Raw genomic sequence first — 14132 nt, forward strand, 5'->3', positions numbered from 1 at the left:
GTACAGATCACTGGGACATAGAGGTGACTGTGCATCTTGTGGTCCATGCTGAGCAGCTGGAGAGATAAGACATAACAGTGACTATGTGCCTCTACCTAGTGCCCAACAAATAACATTATTATGGACTTCCAGCTCTATCACCGAAGGTTTCCCGATGTCCATAAGTCCGACACCCCGGCTGGGGCCCTGGGGGGAGGATCCAGGTCCCTCGAAGCCATAAACAGCTATATTACGTTTCACCCAGTCTTATTATACAGAGTGACTTCTGCAAATATTGACTCTTTGCATAAACTTAAAGCCTCTGACACTTCTGAAATGCTTGTAACTTTCCTTCAGTATAACAGCAACATCTGACAAAAAGGTCTAAAAACACTGAAGCAGCAAACTGTGTAAGAACCAATACTTGTGTCATTCTCAAAACTTTTGGCCATGACTGTACTAAAGATACACAATTGAATACATTTTCCACTGTCATATTTTTGAAATATCCTCCCATCCTGTTATATTACTTGGGAGGTAACTTGTTGCACTTAACAAGGTCCTGATACTTACATAATTATCATTATACGTGCACCTCCAGAACTAGGACTCTGATGCAGCAATATGACAGGAGAGCGCTTCATACAAAACTCTTCTAAGTAATGATCAGAGAAACGAGGTCGGGGGTTTATTAAAAAGTAAACATTTATATCTTTTAATTTGTGGCAAAGCTAAAATCCCCCCACCCCCATTTTCCAGACTCAGCTATCCGGTGTTGTTTTCATGCGTTTTGCCAGTAACTCTTTGGCCTCCAGCATCACATTGTCCTCGTTGTGATAAGAGTCTCCTTTTATGATTAGGTCACTATTACCCTTCGAGTTCCCCCTCTCAGGGAAGCTGCCCCCCTCCTCTAGGACCTGCCTTACAGTCATATTAATCCGGGAGGTTTGCAGATACGATTTACACACCTCCCAGTCTTCGGGGGTACACGGTTCAGTGACAGGACTGTCACCCACATCCTCACTAGACGGAGGCATGGATAAAGTGGGAGGTAAGATGCCTCCAGCGGGATGGCGGAGAATCCGTGGCACAGCGTGGTACAACAGGCGGCTGGGGCCAGACATAACCATGATGTCACCACTGTTCATCATCATAGGGGTGGGGGCCAAATCCCTGCTCAGCCCCCCAAGCAGGAAGATACTGGACTGTCCAAAGCTGAAAAAAGGGATGTAATTACAGAGAAGAAATACCATCAACAAATAGCACTATAATTGTAGAGTGGGAAGGTCGATAAAGCAGTCAGAATTCTGCTTTTTTTTCTAATATAAGAAATGACACATTTCAAGCACTGAGTGGGTTGAAAACAACTTTCTATTACAAGGTGTAACATGAAAAACTGAACATGACTCAATGCAGCAAGTGGCAATTTCCCTAATCTCCTCCATCTAGACAGCACCCTCTAGTGGCGACAATCATCTGTAACTGACAGAAACCTTATTCAGTGATTGACAGGCTACAGGACAGTGCCTAGCACAGCTAGTAAGAGGACTTATATTGTTATTGTGACCCCAGGAGATAGCATATGACTGGAGATCCTGTCTGTAGGTCGTGGTACTATAGCACTCACCTGAATGAAAGTAGAGGGCTATGGTGGTTCAGCTCAGATTCGTCAACATGGATCCCCAACGACGAGTCCATATGGTAGTAGTTAAGGATAGCAGCCTCCGCTTTGAAGATGGAGAATCCACAGGCCAGAGCCACGCTGCGGGAGAGTTCTGCCAAGTCCAATGGGAAGAGGCTGTGGTTCTCTCCGTGGTATTGCTTCAGGGGGGGGGGGGGGGAGACATTATTATAATGAGAGACCCCCTCCCCAGCGGATGCTGATAACGTGATACATCCACAGCTACATATACATTATATTATACCCATAACTGCTATAGGGTAGCCCCACCAGAGTAGTGGGCGTCTTTTACCAGCATTCTTCACACTCCAAACTCCTGATATGTCAATACAGGATACTGGGGGGTGGGTGCCCCCCACAACAACAGGGCAGAAAACCATCTTCAGCAATAATATTAAATGTATAGGCTATCACACAACACAAGTAATGCATGTACCAAACTCATCAGATTAACCCTTCGCTTACCATCTACCGTACAGAAATGGCAGCAGTGTATGAACAAAACGCCTCTAAGCATTAACTGACATTCACAGAAGTGGTCAGACTCCGTGGCATGTTACGGCGTAAATACAGAACTCCTTCGTTACACAAAGAGGCTTCATGTCCGTTACCTTTGTGTCCCAGTTGTAATGGAAGCCAAGGGTCACCCAGCGGAGTTTTTCGAGCAGACTTTTCTCGCTGCGCTTCTGTGACGATTTTGTTCTGTTTGAACAAATAAAAAAAGCACTGTTGGTTTCTGTGTGCCCCAGAGCCGCTCCGAGCTGTAGGGGCTGTGCAGGGTTTTCTTACCGGAGTTGGCTCTGGCTGCTGGACCACAGGTCGGTTGTATTGTCCAGGCTCATGTGCACGTCAAGGTTGCAAACGTTGGGTTTTCTGGGATACAGCTTCAGACACTGCCGTACCCAGCGGTGCTGCCAGCCGGGAAGGAACGGGTTCACAATGAAGAGGAAACCTAGAAAGGAATCAGCCAGTTTTACCCAGAGGTTGTGACACTAAACGCCCCAGAGTAGGAGAAGAGTCATTTCCTCTCTCCTGTAACTTGTACATGATGAGCACCACAAGTCTCTCTTAGTAATCCTAGAGGTGAAGGCACCTCTACATTAATATGTAACTATTGTTACCATCCTGGCATATTTCTGGCACCAGAATACATAGACACAGTACCTGGTGAGCCCTCCAGCTGATAGGCTTCCCAGCGATGTAATGGCTGCAAACCAACTCTGCATGCGTCCTGATCACTGAGCGCGTTCACCTTCAACTCTGCGCTCTTCACCTAGGAGAGAAAGATGGAAAGAAGGGTCAGCTCCTGGGCTCAGTCAGCTAAAAAAAAAAAAACAACAACTCATCCAGTGAGGGATCTTGGATGGTTCCATATGAACGACCAAACCAGTGCTTCCTCTTGTACTATTCCCAAATGGTGTGACCTCTCCGGAGGGACATAGGGCGTCTGTTTATGGGGTATCCAGCAGACCACCTTATACCAGCCACGATGATACTCAGCTCATGGCCATACTTCTCTTATTTCTATTAATAATCCCGAACCATCACCTGTATGGAGGAGTATGAGGAATAAGCTGCATTGTCCTGGCCAACAGCGGAGCGACTGGAGAGCGCTACAGAATATAATACGTAAGTGGACCAAGGTAACGTAACTAGAAGATGGAGATTATTTACCCCCATATTATAAACATCTTCCCATACACACTGGGGGTTATTTACTAACGCTGCAGATGCTCATACAATGAAGTTGTCCAGATACAGCCATATAGCCACCATCTCCCGATATGACTCACAAATCTGTCCGATAATAATCTGAACGATAAGATTGGCCGACATTAATGTAGATTAGCGATGCCTGGCCAGTCAGACACTATAATGGCAGCTGTGGGTGATGCCACATCTGGGGCAGACACTGACCCTGGGCTCCCCTGGGCGGAACTCGATCACCCCGGACAGGTCACACGGCGGATTCCGTCTTCTGTATAAACGAAAAATCTTCCGAAACGCATCTTCCCCCTGTACGGAGGCCGCCATCTTCCCGACCTCTCCCCGGGCGGCGCCATCTTACTTATATTCCGTACAGCGTGACGTCACTGCGGCTGAGGTCAGACAGGCAAGATGGCGGCGTCCGCTCAGCGATTGTACCAGGTGTTTGTGGCCCGTGTGCCCTGGGCCCTGTCCAACAGTGAGTGACCCCCGCATATAGGGGATGGATGGATAGAGAGAGGGGGCAGATATAGGGGAAGGAGAGAGCGAGAGAGAGGGGGCAGATATAGTGGATGGAGAGAGAGAGGGGGGGCAGATATAGGGGAGAGAGAGAGGAGGGCAGATATAGGGGATGGAGAGAGGGGGGCAGATATAGGGGAGAGAGAGAGAGAGAGAGGGGGGGCAGATATAGGGGAAGGAGAGAGTGAGAGAGAGAGGGCAGATATAGGGGATGGAGAGAGAGGGGGGCAGATATAGGGGATGGAGAGAGAGAGGGGGCAGATATAGGGGATGGAGAGAGAGAGGGGGGGCAGATATAGGGGATGGAGAGAGAGAGGGGGGGCAGATATAGGGGAGAGAGAGAGGAGGGCAGATATAGGGGATGGAGAGAGGGGGGCAGATATAGGGGATGGAGAGAGAGAGGGGGGGCAGATATAGGGGAGAGAGAGAGGGGGGGCAGATATAGGGGATGGAGAGAGGGGGGGCAGGTATAGGGGAAAGAGAAAGCGAGAGAGAGGGGGCAGATATAGTGGATGGAGAGAGAGAGAGAGGGGGCAGATATAGGGGATGGAGAGAGGGGGGGCAGATATAGGGGATGGAGAGAGGGGGGGCAGATATAGGGGATGGATGGATAGAGAGGGGGCAGATATAGGGGAAGGAGAGAGAGAGGGGGCAGATATAGGGGATGGAGAGAGGGGGGCAGATATAGGGGATGGATGGATAGAGAGAGGGGGCAGATATAGGGGAAGGAGAGAGCGAGAGAGAGGGGGGGCAGATATAGGGGATGGAGAGAGAGGGGGGGGGCAGATATAGGGGATGGAGAGAGAGGGGGGGGCAGATATAGGGGAGAGAGAGAGAGAGAGGAGGGCAGATATAGGGGAAGGAGAGAGCGAGAGAGAGGGCAGATATAGGGGATGGAGAGAGGGGGGGCAGATATAGGGGATGGAGAGAGAGAGGGGGGGCAGATATAGGGGATGGAGAGAGGGGGGGGCAGATATAGGGGAGAGAGAGAGAGAGGAGGGCAGATATAGGGGATGGAGAGAGGGGGGCAGATATAGGGGAGAGAGAGAGAGAGGGGGCAGATATAGTGGATGGAGAGAGAGAGAGGGGGCAGATATAGGGGATGGATGGATAGAGAGGGGGCAGATATAGGGGATGGAGAAAGAGAGAGGGGGGGGCAGATATAGGGGATGGAGAAAGAGAGAGGGGGGGGCAGATATAGGGGATGGAGAAAGAGAGAGGGGGCAGATATAGGAGATGGAGAAAGGAGGGCAGATATAGGGGATGGAAAAACAGGGGGGCAGATATAGGGGATGGAGAAAGAGTGGGGGCAGATATAGGGGATGGAGAAAGAGTGGGGGCAGATATAGGGGATGGAGAGAGAGAGTGGGGGCAGATATAGGGGATGGAGAAAGAGTGGGGGCAGATATAGGGGATGGAGAGAGAGAGTGGGGGCAGATATAGGGGATGGAGAGAGAGAGGGGGGGCAGATGTAGGGGATGGAGAGAGAGAGGGGGGGGCAGATGTAGGGGATGGAGAGAGAGAGGGGGGGGCAGATATAGGGGATGGATAGAGAGAGAGAGGGGCAGATATAGGGGATGGAGAGAGAGGGGGGACAGATATAGGGAATTGATACACCAATGGTCCGTGGGTTACCTCCCACACTCCAAAAACATACTAGTAGGTTAATTGTCTGCTATCAAATTGCCCTTAGTCTCTCTCAGTCTGTGTGTATGTTAAAGAATTTAGACTGTAAGCTCCAATGGGGCAGGGACTGATGTCAGTGAGTTCTCTGTACAGCGCTGCGGAATTAGTGGCGCTATATAAATAGCTGATGAGGATGGGATTACCATCATAGGTGATGTTAATATATGGAGTTTCCCTAATATTTCAGATGAAACTTCTTTATAATTCCTTATTTTCATAGGTTGAAGATCTTTGTAAGAGTAAGAAAGGAGTCTCCATATTATTACTTATCATAGTGTATAAATGATTTTTAGGGACAGCAAGTCTTACATGTCGTAGCAGATATTTGAAATGCAAACTCTTTGCCTGTGCAGACACTGCAGTGTATCCAAGTCTAAGACTTGTGCAAGGGAAATTGGTGTAGTATAAGGAATAATGTATTATTGGTAGTCAGCTGGGAGACCTGTGACCTATATACAAGCTTTCTCTTACTGTATACACGCTGTGTGGGTGATGCCGTGTAGAGTTTTGCTGTGTTATAAGACGGATATAACAGGGACAAATAAAGGTTTGTGTTTTCTGCCAACAGAAGAGCTGAAGAACTACTTCACACAGTTTGGAAAAGTTACAAGATGTGAGCTGATATATGTGAGTATATAAGAACGATCTCTTTAATAACACTCATTGTATGGAAGGCTGTGTAATAGAATGATGTCTCTGAGCGATGCCATATTTCTGTGTTAGTCCATCCCTCATCACTGTGTACGTTACCTGATTACTTATGAAGCCTGTACAGGTGCAGACAGTCCGAGTGGACTTAGTACGTATATTGTTCACCGAGGGCTCATTTAAACGTTCGCAGTGTCCTTATAATATTGTGTAATGGACGGCACTGACCCGTGGTAAGAGCTATACACCGGGAGCCATGGTGATGGTTCCTGTTCGGCCCACCGGTGACATCCACCATTACAGGACCCAGAAACCCATATGTTAGAATAACACGCGTGTGCTCAGTCAGACTGGTGCTGCTACATGCACTGTAATACACCGGACAGATCACTGTGTATTTCATGTGTAGAACAAGAAGACTGGCTTCCACAAGGGGTACGGATGGGTGACGTTTTCTTCTGAGGACGGCATACAGAACACGCTGCAAAAAGACCCCCACATCCTGGAAGGAATTAAGGTAATTCTGATCTATCCTGTGTCCTCCGGGGCCTCCGCTTACTGGCGGGAAGTAAAGTGGATAAAGGAGTCAAAAACAATTTTCTTATTGATCTACATATAGATCAGTATTCATAGTAATTATTATAGGGGAGATTACACTACAGTGTCCTTGTGAACAGTCCCATCAGTCCGTTTACTTTATATATACGTATAACTAAAGCTGCCCAGTTATTCTGTGACAGCTGCTGATTGGCTGTCTCTGCACTCGTCCAATCAGAAGTCAGCCGTCCTATCGGATCACTCCCTCCTCCAGCCCAGGCAGCATTACCACAACTGACCAGTAGAGGTCCTCACAGAATCCTACTGGAGAGAAATCCGCAAATTCCCAGTATCCTGCAGGAGAGGACGATATTCCTAGGGGAACTCTGGGGCTAATTTAATTCTCTTTCCTCCCCCCGTGAGCTACATGGAGGGCTTACAAAATAGTGTATTTATTATAGGAAAATGTATTAGAAAAAATCTCAAGCTCTGCTTTTTGGAAATTAAATCTGTTTAGTTCTAATTGTATCATCTCACGTAACCTGCCTAGAAGTCAGTGCACACTCAGTGGGCCCGATTTTGAGTTAGAAGCAAAGAGGAGCAACTTTGCACCTTGACAAACCTTGTTACAACACAAGGGAGGTACAGATTGATCTATTTTCTTGCACATAAGGAAAATACTGGCTGTTTTTTCATCTAGCACACAAATACTTGATAGCTTCATATTTACACTGAAATGAAAGTTGGTCTATGACATGCTGTACCCCAACTATAATTCTGTCGCCACATTTTAAATTTACCTCCAATGCAACATGGTTTTGACAAGATTCAAATCTGCTCCTAACTCAAAATCAGGTCCAATGTGTCAGCGACTTGTGTAACGTCTGCACAGAAACTACCTTAATGTCACAGTCCAGTAAACATATCTGGGATCATTGGAGACGGTGACAGCAGATCCCTAAGCTGTGCTTTATCTTCTGCACACCCTCGTTGTGCTGGGTGTGATCTGGGCACAGGGTCTATAGATGGCCCGTGGGATCTGCTCATACGCCTATAGCTGGGGCTTAGTCCAGGTTTAGTGAAGGATATTATAAATTGCTCTTTTATTGATGCAACCTTGTGTTTTATTTGCAGCTGGATATAAAGCCCATGAGGAACAGGGAATAATACCGGACAACGCAGTGACTGAATATCTTTTTTTTATTATTGTACAGATTAAAAAAAAAAAATTAAATAAACAAAATAAAACATTCCAAATTCATCTTTTCTGAATAAAAGTCTATAGGATGGACGTGGGGTGATAGACAGACAGACACGACCTGAACCAGTGTGTCCTGGTCCCATTATCCCCCCTTCCCCTATATGTATCACACATTCCCTCCCCGGCTACAACGCTCAGACTATATTTACATGACCCAATCCCCAGACTGAGGCCATCACATATATACATTATAGTTTTACTAGTGGAGACGACAGAATAGTCTCCGGGCAGCGAGTCGTCACATCCGCTGACAGATAAAAGGGACCAGTCTACTGAATGTACCAAGCTGCGGTGGGGGCAGCCCTCACTCCTTCCTGCGCTTCTTCCCATCATGGTCGTGCTCTTTGGCGCGGCCACCATCCGATGGCCGCTTCGCACCTCCGTGCTGCTTGGCCTCTTCCAAGAACTTGTCCAAACCGAAAGGATCTTCCTCAAACTGTACCGGCCCCTCGCGCCGCTGCTTGCGGTCCGAGCCGGAGAAATCCTTATCTGGAACAAATCTGTGGGGAAAATGTGTGAGAGAGAAAAGATAATTGTCCCACTAACTGCCCAAACCAGGCTGCTGCCTCCCTCTACTACATCTATACTCTGTATTCTCATGACCTCACATGGCAGCTGTTAAACGTAGAATAAGATGTCTGCACATTGTTACGGACTCTAATGCGGACTAAGCATATATTACACCATCTTCTACATAACATGCTAGCGGTCTATCTGCACATGCCGCCCCCCCCCACAGAGCAACTATTCTCACCTATTGGTTTTCATCAGGGTCTCGATATCTGGACCATACATATCAGATTCTGTGTTCTTGGGCCGGTAAATGTTCTGCGCCAGTTCCTTGTTGCTCCTCCAGGGCTGGTCGTACACGTTGTAAACCTCGTCCTCTCCACCTGCAAAGCCGCTGTCCATACCCTGTAATGAGACAAGATCTCAGCATCGCACACAGACGGCTACTTCCTCCATTTCCAGCCTTGCAGTGCGGAGAACTTACCCTGCTCTGGTTGAACAGTCGCTGATCGTACTGGATCTCGCTGGAGGGTCTCTGGCTGGGGATTCCTAGAGCAATCTGCTCACTAATGTCTCTCTCTTCGTTCCTCTGCAGCTTGGACCTGGCGGACAGCAAGGAATTAATGACACACTAACCGTATAATCAGGATACAGAAATCGCCTGCTTTCATCAGGTTTAAAAACAAACCCCTTACCCCTCAAATTTCATCCGCACCACTGCCCCATACCAAAGTGGGAGTAGATACTCATATTAGACTGGGGGAGATGGGGGACCACTTGCTTATTGTGTACAATGATCAGTCTCATGTTATTGCTTTATCCAAAGATAGAACATAAACAATATTTTCACATTTACTTCCCTGGACTCAGCAAGTAGGGTCCCAGCCCATTGGGAGTAGTACCCTGGTTCTTGTGTCTTTCTAGATAAGACCTCGTCTAGTAAATGTGTTTGCCAAGCACTCGCCCCCACCCCCTCCCCCTCCCCACCAGAGGTAGAACAACACTTGTGTACAAAGGAGGAGGAGGAATTTCAGGCCTCACCGTTTGTCGGGAGCTGCCCTGGACAGGTTCCGCTCATGCTGACGCTCTTTCCGCCTGGTGTCCCGGATTTCATCCCTCTCTCTGGCTTCCCCTTCCTCTGAATAAGACACAATGTGATCAGTCTGAGGATTAGCAAATCTTTATCAGCCCGCCCCCCTCCCCAACACTGACCCAGGATCTCACCCTTCTCCGCATGAGACTTTATTCCTGCTCTGCGCTCTCTGGCAATCTGTGCCAACTCTCGCAGCTTCTCCTCTTTTTTCTCTTTCTCCTTCTGCGCCATCTTCCTCTCCACCTGGGCTCTCATCTCTACGGCTTCACGGGCCTGGAGAAAAACATACCAGAGTCATGTATGACCAGAGAGACACTTTGGTCACAGGTCTAGGTCCTGTGTGGAAGAACTCACCTTTCTGTCGGCAATGTATAACGCTTCAGCCAGTTTGGCAAAGTTCTCATTAATGTGGACGGTCTGGAGACCGCGTCCGTCCGCAGCCAGACGCTTGTCCAGGGGGATCGTATAACCCTGTGGAGAACAGCACAAACTTCAGGACATAGTAACTTGCACTATGGACCAAGTCAAGATCCAGTAACTCCCTGTACCAGTATAATAACAGGTGCACACACACCCTGCAGTTCTGATGGCCAAATAGGCAACATAGCTGTCAATGCCAATCAAGATCTATCAGTCCACATTAATTGTGCCCTAAAGGATCCAGTGTGTGACCACACGTACGTGCAGCTTATGTACTAGAACAGACACAAGCGTATTATCACTGGTGGTGTCTCAGCCCTCTGCACTGACAAATACTCAGTAGTGGTAGAACAAGGAAACTTCACAGCTTCTCACGCACTCAGAGCTGAGCCAGCTGCCCCAGGAGAGGTGGATTCAACAGATAAGATCCCGCATATAAGGAATCCTGCCCCGTACATATCTATCTACTCGCCAAATCCATGTACCAGGGAGTGACAGCAGAGGCGAGGGGCAACAAGGGGTTTTAAGAGGGGAAAGCTCCTTACCCGGCTGTTTCCTGCTCAGCTGCAGAGTCCTATACTGAAATAAATCATTTTCTCTCTTTTGAGCATGTAACCCAATAATGTCACACACGTGTAGGAGCAAACCTTCTCCAACATATAAACAGCAACCAGGAACACATGTGTTTAATTAGCTGCCGGCAATAGGAAATCATTACACATCGAGCCAGTCAGGTGCTGTGTGAGCAGCCTGCAGGTGTCAGTTTATTTCACAGGTCGTTGTTTAACTTAATCATAAAAGCTGAATAAATGCATTTAAATTAATTTATGCAGATATTGTCATGTGTTAAAGGCATCAAACTATGATAAATGGATTTAAAAGACTTTTTACTGGATTGTACTAGATGTTCAGTTAGGAGACGGCCATGATACTTATAAAACGTCACATTGCCGGAGGAAGTGTCACCAATGTCCTCTCGTATGAAGAGCTCAGACATCACCGACGTGGGACCGCATGTCCCCCGCCATTAGACTAGTCTCTATGGTCGTTACCTTGGCGTTCTTCCAGTTGGAGATACAGGGGGGGATTTTCCATTCTTGCTGTTCCTTGACGGTCATCTGTGATGGAAATATAAAGTATGAGAAGAGAGGTTATTACAGGGTCAGTAAGAGGTTGTACTTCACCGGAGGGGCCTCATTCCTATACACTGTTGTATCACTGTGTGTTACATCTACGGTCTGCTAAACAGAACCGTGGCAATGTGATGTCACTATCTCCGAATATTAAAGTAATATTTATCACATGTAACCACAGCAGGCTGGTTTCTACCGAGTCCCCATTTACACTGATAGATCGTTAGTGGGGTTCATTGAATGTCTAACGCCACAATAAGACACCTACCTTCCTACTGGGTGAATGCATAACAGGAGCAGGAGGAGACGGGGGTCCACGGGGAATCTTCTTGTTAATTCTGGTGGAAGGTTAAAAGAAAACATCACATTGGCCCGTGGCTTAGCATGTGACTACATAAACCATTAATACAACATGCAATGTACAAACCGCAAAGACGCAGCAAATACTCACTTGAAGCGCGGGGGTTCCATGGGATCTTTCTGCATTTCCACCATCCGAATAACCCTCTGCTTGGCTCCGGAGTTAAAAGCCACCCCCTGCTGAGATGGTGTGTACCTGGTGAGAGACAGGGGGTACAGTCACTACACTTCATCTCTATATTGTATCTATGATCACACTCCCATAACACACGTACCTGATGTACTGTGCAGGCGCCAGCTTGTCTGCTGCCCGGACTGGCATAGCTGCAGCTATCTTCTGCGACACCGCTTTATCCAGAGCTTGGCGGGTCTTCTCGGTGAGCTGGGGTGGAGGCAGACGTTCAGTTCCCGCATTATTACACACCCGCCACTCCCCTGCCCAGTGCAGCATTTACCTCTTTAACACTCTCTTCATCGGGTCTCTGAAGATCAGGGTCATCTTCATCCATCACCTCCTTAGGTATCAGATCTGTGTATTTGCTGAATACAACCTACAGAACCAACAGTGATATCATCAACTCATATGTCTGACTATTCAACACGTATGTGAGTCATGTCTTCATTATATATATATATATATATATATAATATGTACTTAGAGGACTGGAAGCATTGTTGTATTTAGTATGTGGATTCCTATATCTGGAATATAGTGACTTATCTGTCAAGCAAAATCCAATTTTCTTTTTACAAACTAGTGTCTGACATATGACATACACAGCAGAACACTGACAATCAGCTCTAAGGGAACATGGCATTCAATGTCACTCAATCCACTAAGAATATATTCAGCCAGCAGACATTTCAAGCCGGTTCATACTGAGCTACCTCCAAGCACCTTGCACCCCTTCCACCCAGAACACAACAACTCGCCCTTTCAGCCCAGAACATGCAGCATCCCAAACTTAAATATATATATTAGAAAACAAAAAAACAATACTTGGTACATCATCTAACATGCATAAATCATCAGCTTAGTCCCTAGAAACACCATCTCCACATCTCAGAACCACCATTGTTTGCTAACAATCATTGTTTCAGCATATAATACACAGACCATTAGAGTCCAATTATAATCTGACAAAATATTAATGGTCTGCAGAGGCTGTGAAGTCACTCTCTGAACTGTCAGTCTAATCGCTCAGCTACACTGTCATAGAGGGTTCAAGTTACATGTGAATATTGAGAAAACAGCATTATTGCACATCAGTGAATAAAATTATCAATAAGATAAAAGAACATTATATATATTATGCGTCAAGTTCGCTCACCTTATCCTTGGATTGGCCCTGGCGTGCGATGGCGTCATACTTAATCTTTCCTTCTGCATCAACTTGCACAGCCAGCGCATTCGACGTTCGCTTCTTTCTGCCCATGTCCAGAGGGAACTGGGCCACGTGGATCTCTGGGAATGCCCCACCATCTCCAAAATCCTGCACAGGTCACAAGACAACTATTTAAGCTCCAGAGAGAAGAGACGGCAGGAAAATAATCATTCATCTAGAACCTATGAATGTAATATCCAATCCCAGCAACATCATAAGGATGGACAACTCCAGGACAGAGTTTAAGATCCATCTTAATATATTAATTATAACAGCCAAATAATACATTTTTACCAATTTTCCAATCCCTGCTAAGTCATCTTCTCTATTTACATGTTGGTCGTCAAAAACACTGCTGGCCTAATTGGCTTCTGAGGAAACGGGCCACAGAGTGGGATTATAGACCATAAGCCCCACTGGGGTAAGACCAATGTGAATGATAAACATTCCTTGTGAAATATTGTGTAATATTATACTGCAATATAATACTCATTCTTCTAACAAGGACACGTCCACAGCACAAACCTCCAAAGAGCGGGGCACCCAGCCCTTGCGGTGCCCATACGGGGGCGGCTCTCGCCGTGACGCCACCAACGCTGTCTGACGGGATTTCTGAGCTCTCAGCTTCTCCTCAGCCTCCAGCTGGTCCTGGGACAGCTGGGTGGGGACGGGCAGGAAGCTGGGAGGGAAAACACATTAATTCCAGAGTGAGAAGAAGCAGAAATGGGTCCAGGTCCAACCACCCTCAATGTACCCGACTCTGGGACCTTCTAAGAGCCATTATTACTGATCATCACCTCTCCCAACATTTATACTTTATTACAGGTAATGTTCTTGTATATCCGCATAGAGTGTGATGTATATAACTATATAACACACAGTACAGACTATATCTACCTCACAGAGCACGGGTCACTACCCCCTCTCCTGCCGCCCCTTACACCCAGCCATCCTCCACCCACCCCGGCCTCACAGACCCCGGACCCGTCGCTCTCACCTCACTAGCGCCATTTTGCACTACCGTCCTCCGCACCGGAAGCTTGCCTGTGACATACCGGAAGCTGAAGCAGCCACGTGACTTGTCTACCGCTAGAGAAAGGATATACCTATTACAATCAGAATTCTGTGTGATGCGACGCCATTTTGTCGGAGCTCATCTCACTGTTAATCAGAGGAGGGACACAGGAATAATGGCGTCCTCACCTGGAGACAT

The 14132-nt window shown here is 47.2% G+C and overlaps 3 protein-coding genes across 4 annotated transcripts; 1 reads left to right on the top strand and 2 right to left on the bottom strand.

Annotated features, from left to right (window-relative positions):
- Positions 1–639: 639 nt before the first annotated feature.
- On the bottom strand, positions 640–3739 carry ALKBH1 (alkB homolog 1, histone H2A dioxygenase). Of its 2 annotated transcripts, none has more exons than XM_075193497.1 (6): positions 3578–3739; positions 2825–2933; positions 2450–2612; positions 2272–2362; positions 1607–1800; positions 640–1194 (listed from the first exon to the last, which is right to left on the bottom strand). In XM_075193497.1, the coding sequence occupies exons 1-6, from the start codon at positions 3692–3694 to the stop codon at positions 741–743; spliced, it is 1128 nt and encodes a 375-aa protein (XP_075049598.1). In that variant the 5' UTR covers positions 3695–3739; the 3' UTR covers positions 640–740. The 2 variants fall into 2 exon arrangements, with proteins under 2 accessions (XP_075049598.1, XP_075049597.1); XM_075193496.1 differs by lacking the exon at positions 3578–3739 and adding an exon at positions 3209–3566.
- A 1-nt stretch (position 3740) lies between these two features.
- Positions 3741–8018, top strand: SLIRP (SRA stem-loop interacting RNA binding protein). The gene is made up of 4 exons (XM_075193498.1): positions 3741–3845; positions 6141–6199; positions 6630–6737; positions 7892–8018. The coding sequence occupies exons 1-4, from the start codon at positions 3779–3781 to the stop codon at positions 7922–7924; spliced, it is 267 nt and encodes an 88-aa protein (XP_075049599.1). The 5' UTR covers positions 3741–3778; the 3' UTR covers positions 7925–8018.
- Positions 8019–8193: 175 nt separating this feature from the next.
- Positions 8194–14021, bottom strand: SNW1 (SNW domain containing 1). The gene is made up of 14 exons (XM_075193491.1): positions 13917–14021; positions 13445–13598; positions 12866–13027; positions 11990–12085; positions 11810–11916; positions 11626–11730; positions 11443–11512; positions 11094–11159; positions 9976–10092; positions 9753–9894; positions 9570–9666; positions 9013–9130; positions 8773–8933; positions 8194–8518 (listed from the first exon to the last, which is right to left on the bottom strand). Exons 1-14 carry the CDS (start codon positions 13928–13930, stop codon positions 8323–8325), a joined length of 1605 nt encoding a protein of 534 aa, XP_075049592.1. The 5' UTR covers positions 13931–14021; the 3' UTR covers positions 8194–8322.
- Positions 14022–14132: the final 111 nt, after the last annotated feature.

This window comes from Mixophyes fleayi, chromosome 12 (assembly GCF_038048845.1).
Source record: "Mixophyes fleayi isolate aMixFle1 chromosome 12, aMixFle1.hap1, whole genome shotgun sequence".
In the NCBI taxonomy this organism is placed as follows: Eukaryota; Metazoa; Chordata; class Amphibia; order Anura; family Limnodynastidae; genus Mixophyes; species Mixophyes fleayi.

Coding starts and splice junctions, on each gene's coding strand:
- ALKBH1 (XM_075193496.1), bottom strand. CDS start 3,340: ATGGGGGTAAATAATCTCCATCTTCTAGTTACGTTACCTTGGTCCACT. Junction 2,363..2,449: donor AGCAGCCAGAGCCAACTCCG/GTAAGAAAACCC, acceptor TTGTTCAAACAG/AACAAAATCGTCACAGAAGC. Junction 1,195..1,606: donor AGCCCTCTACTTTCATTCAG/GTGAGTGCTATA, acceptor CCCTTTTTTCAG/CTTTGGACAGTCCAGTATCT.
- SNW1 (XM_075193491.1), bottom strand. Junction 9,895..9,975: donor TATACATTGCCGACAGAAAG/GTGAGTTCTTCC, acceptor GTTTTTCTCCAG/GCCCGTGAAGCCGTAGAGAT. Junction 9,667..9,752: donor AAAGTCTCATGCGGAGAAGG/GTGAGATCCTGG, acceptor TGTCTTATTCAG/AGGAAGGGGAAGCCAGAGAG.
- SLIRP (XM_075193498.1), top strand. CDS start 3,779: ATGGCGGCGTCCGCTCAGCGATTGTACCAGGTGTTTGTGGCCCGTGTG. Junction 3,846..6,140: donor GCCCTGGGCCCTGTCCAACA/GTGAGTGACCCC, acceptor TTCTGCCAACAG/AAGAGCTGAAGAACTACTTC. Junction 6,738..7,891: donor ACATCCTGGAAGGAATTAAG/GTAATTCTGATC, acceptor TTTTATTTGCAG/CTGGATATAAAGCCCATGAG.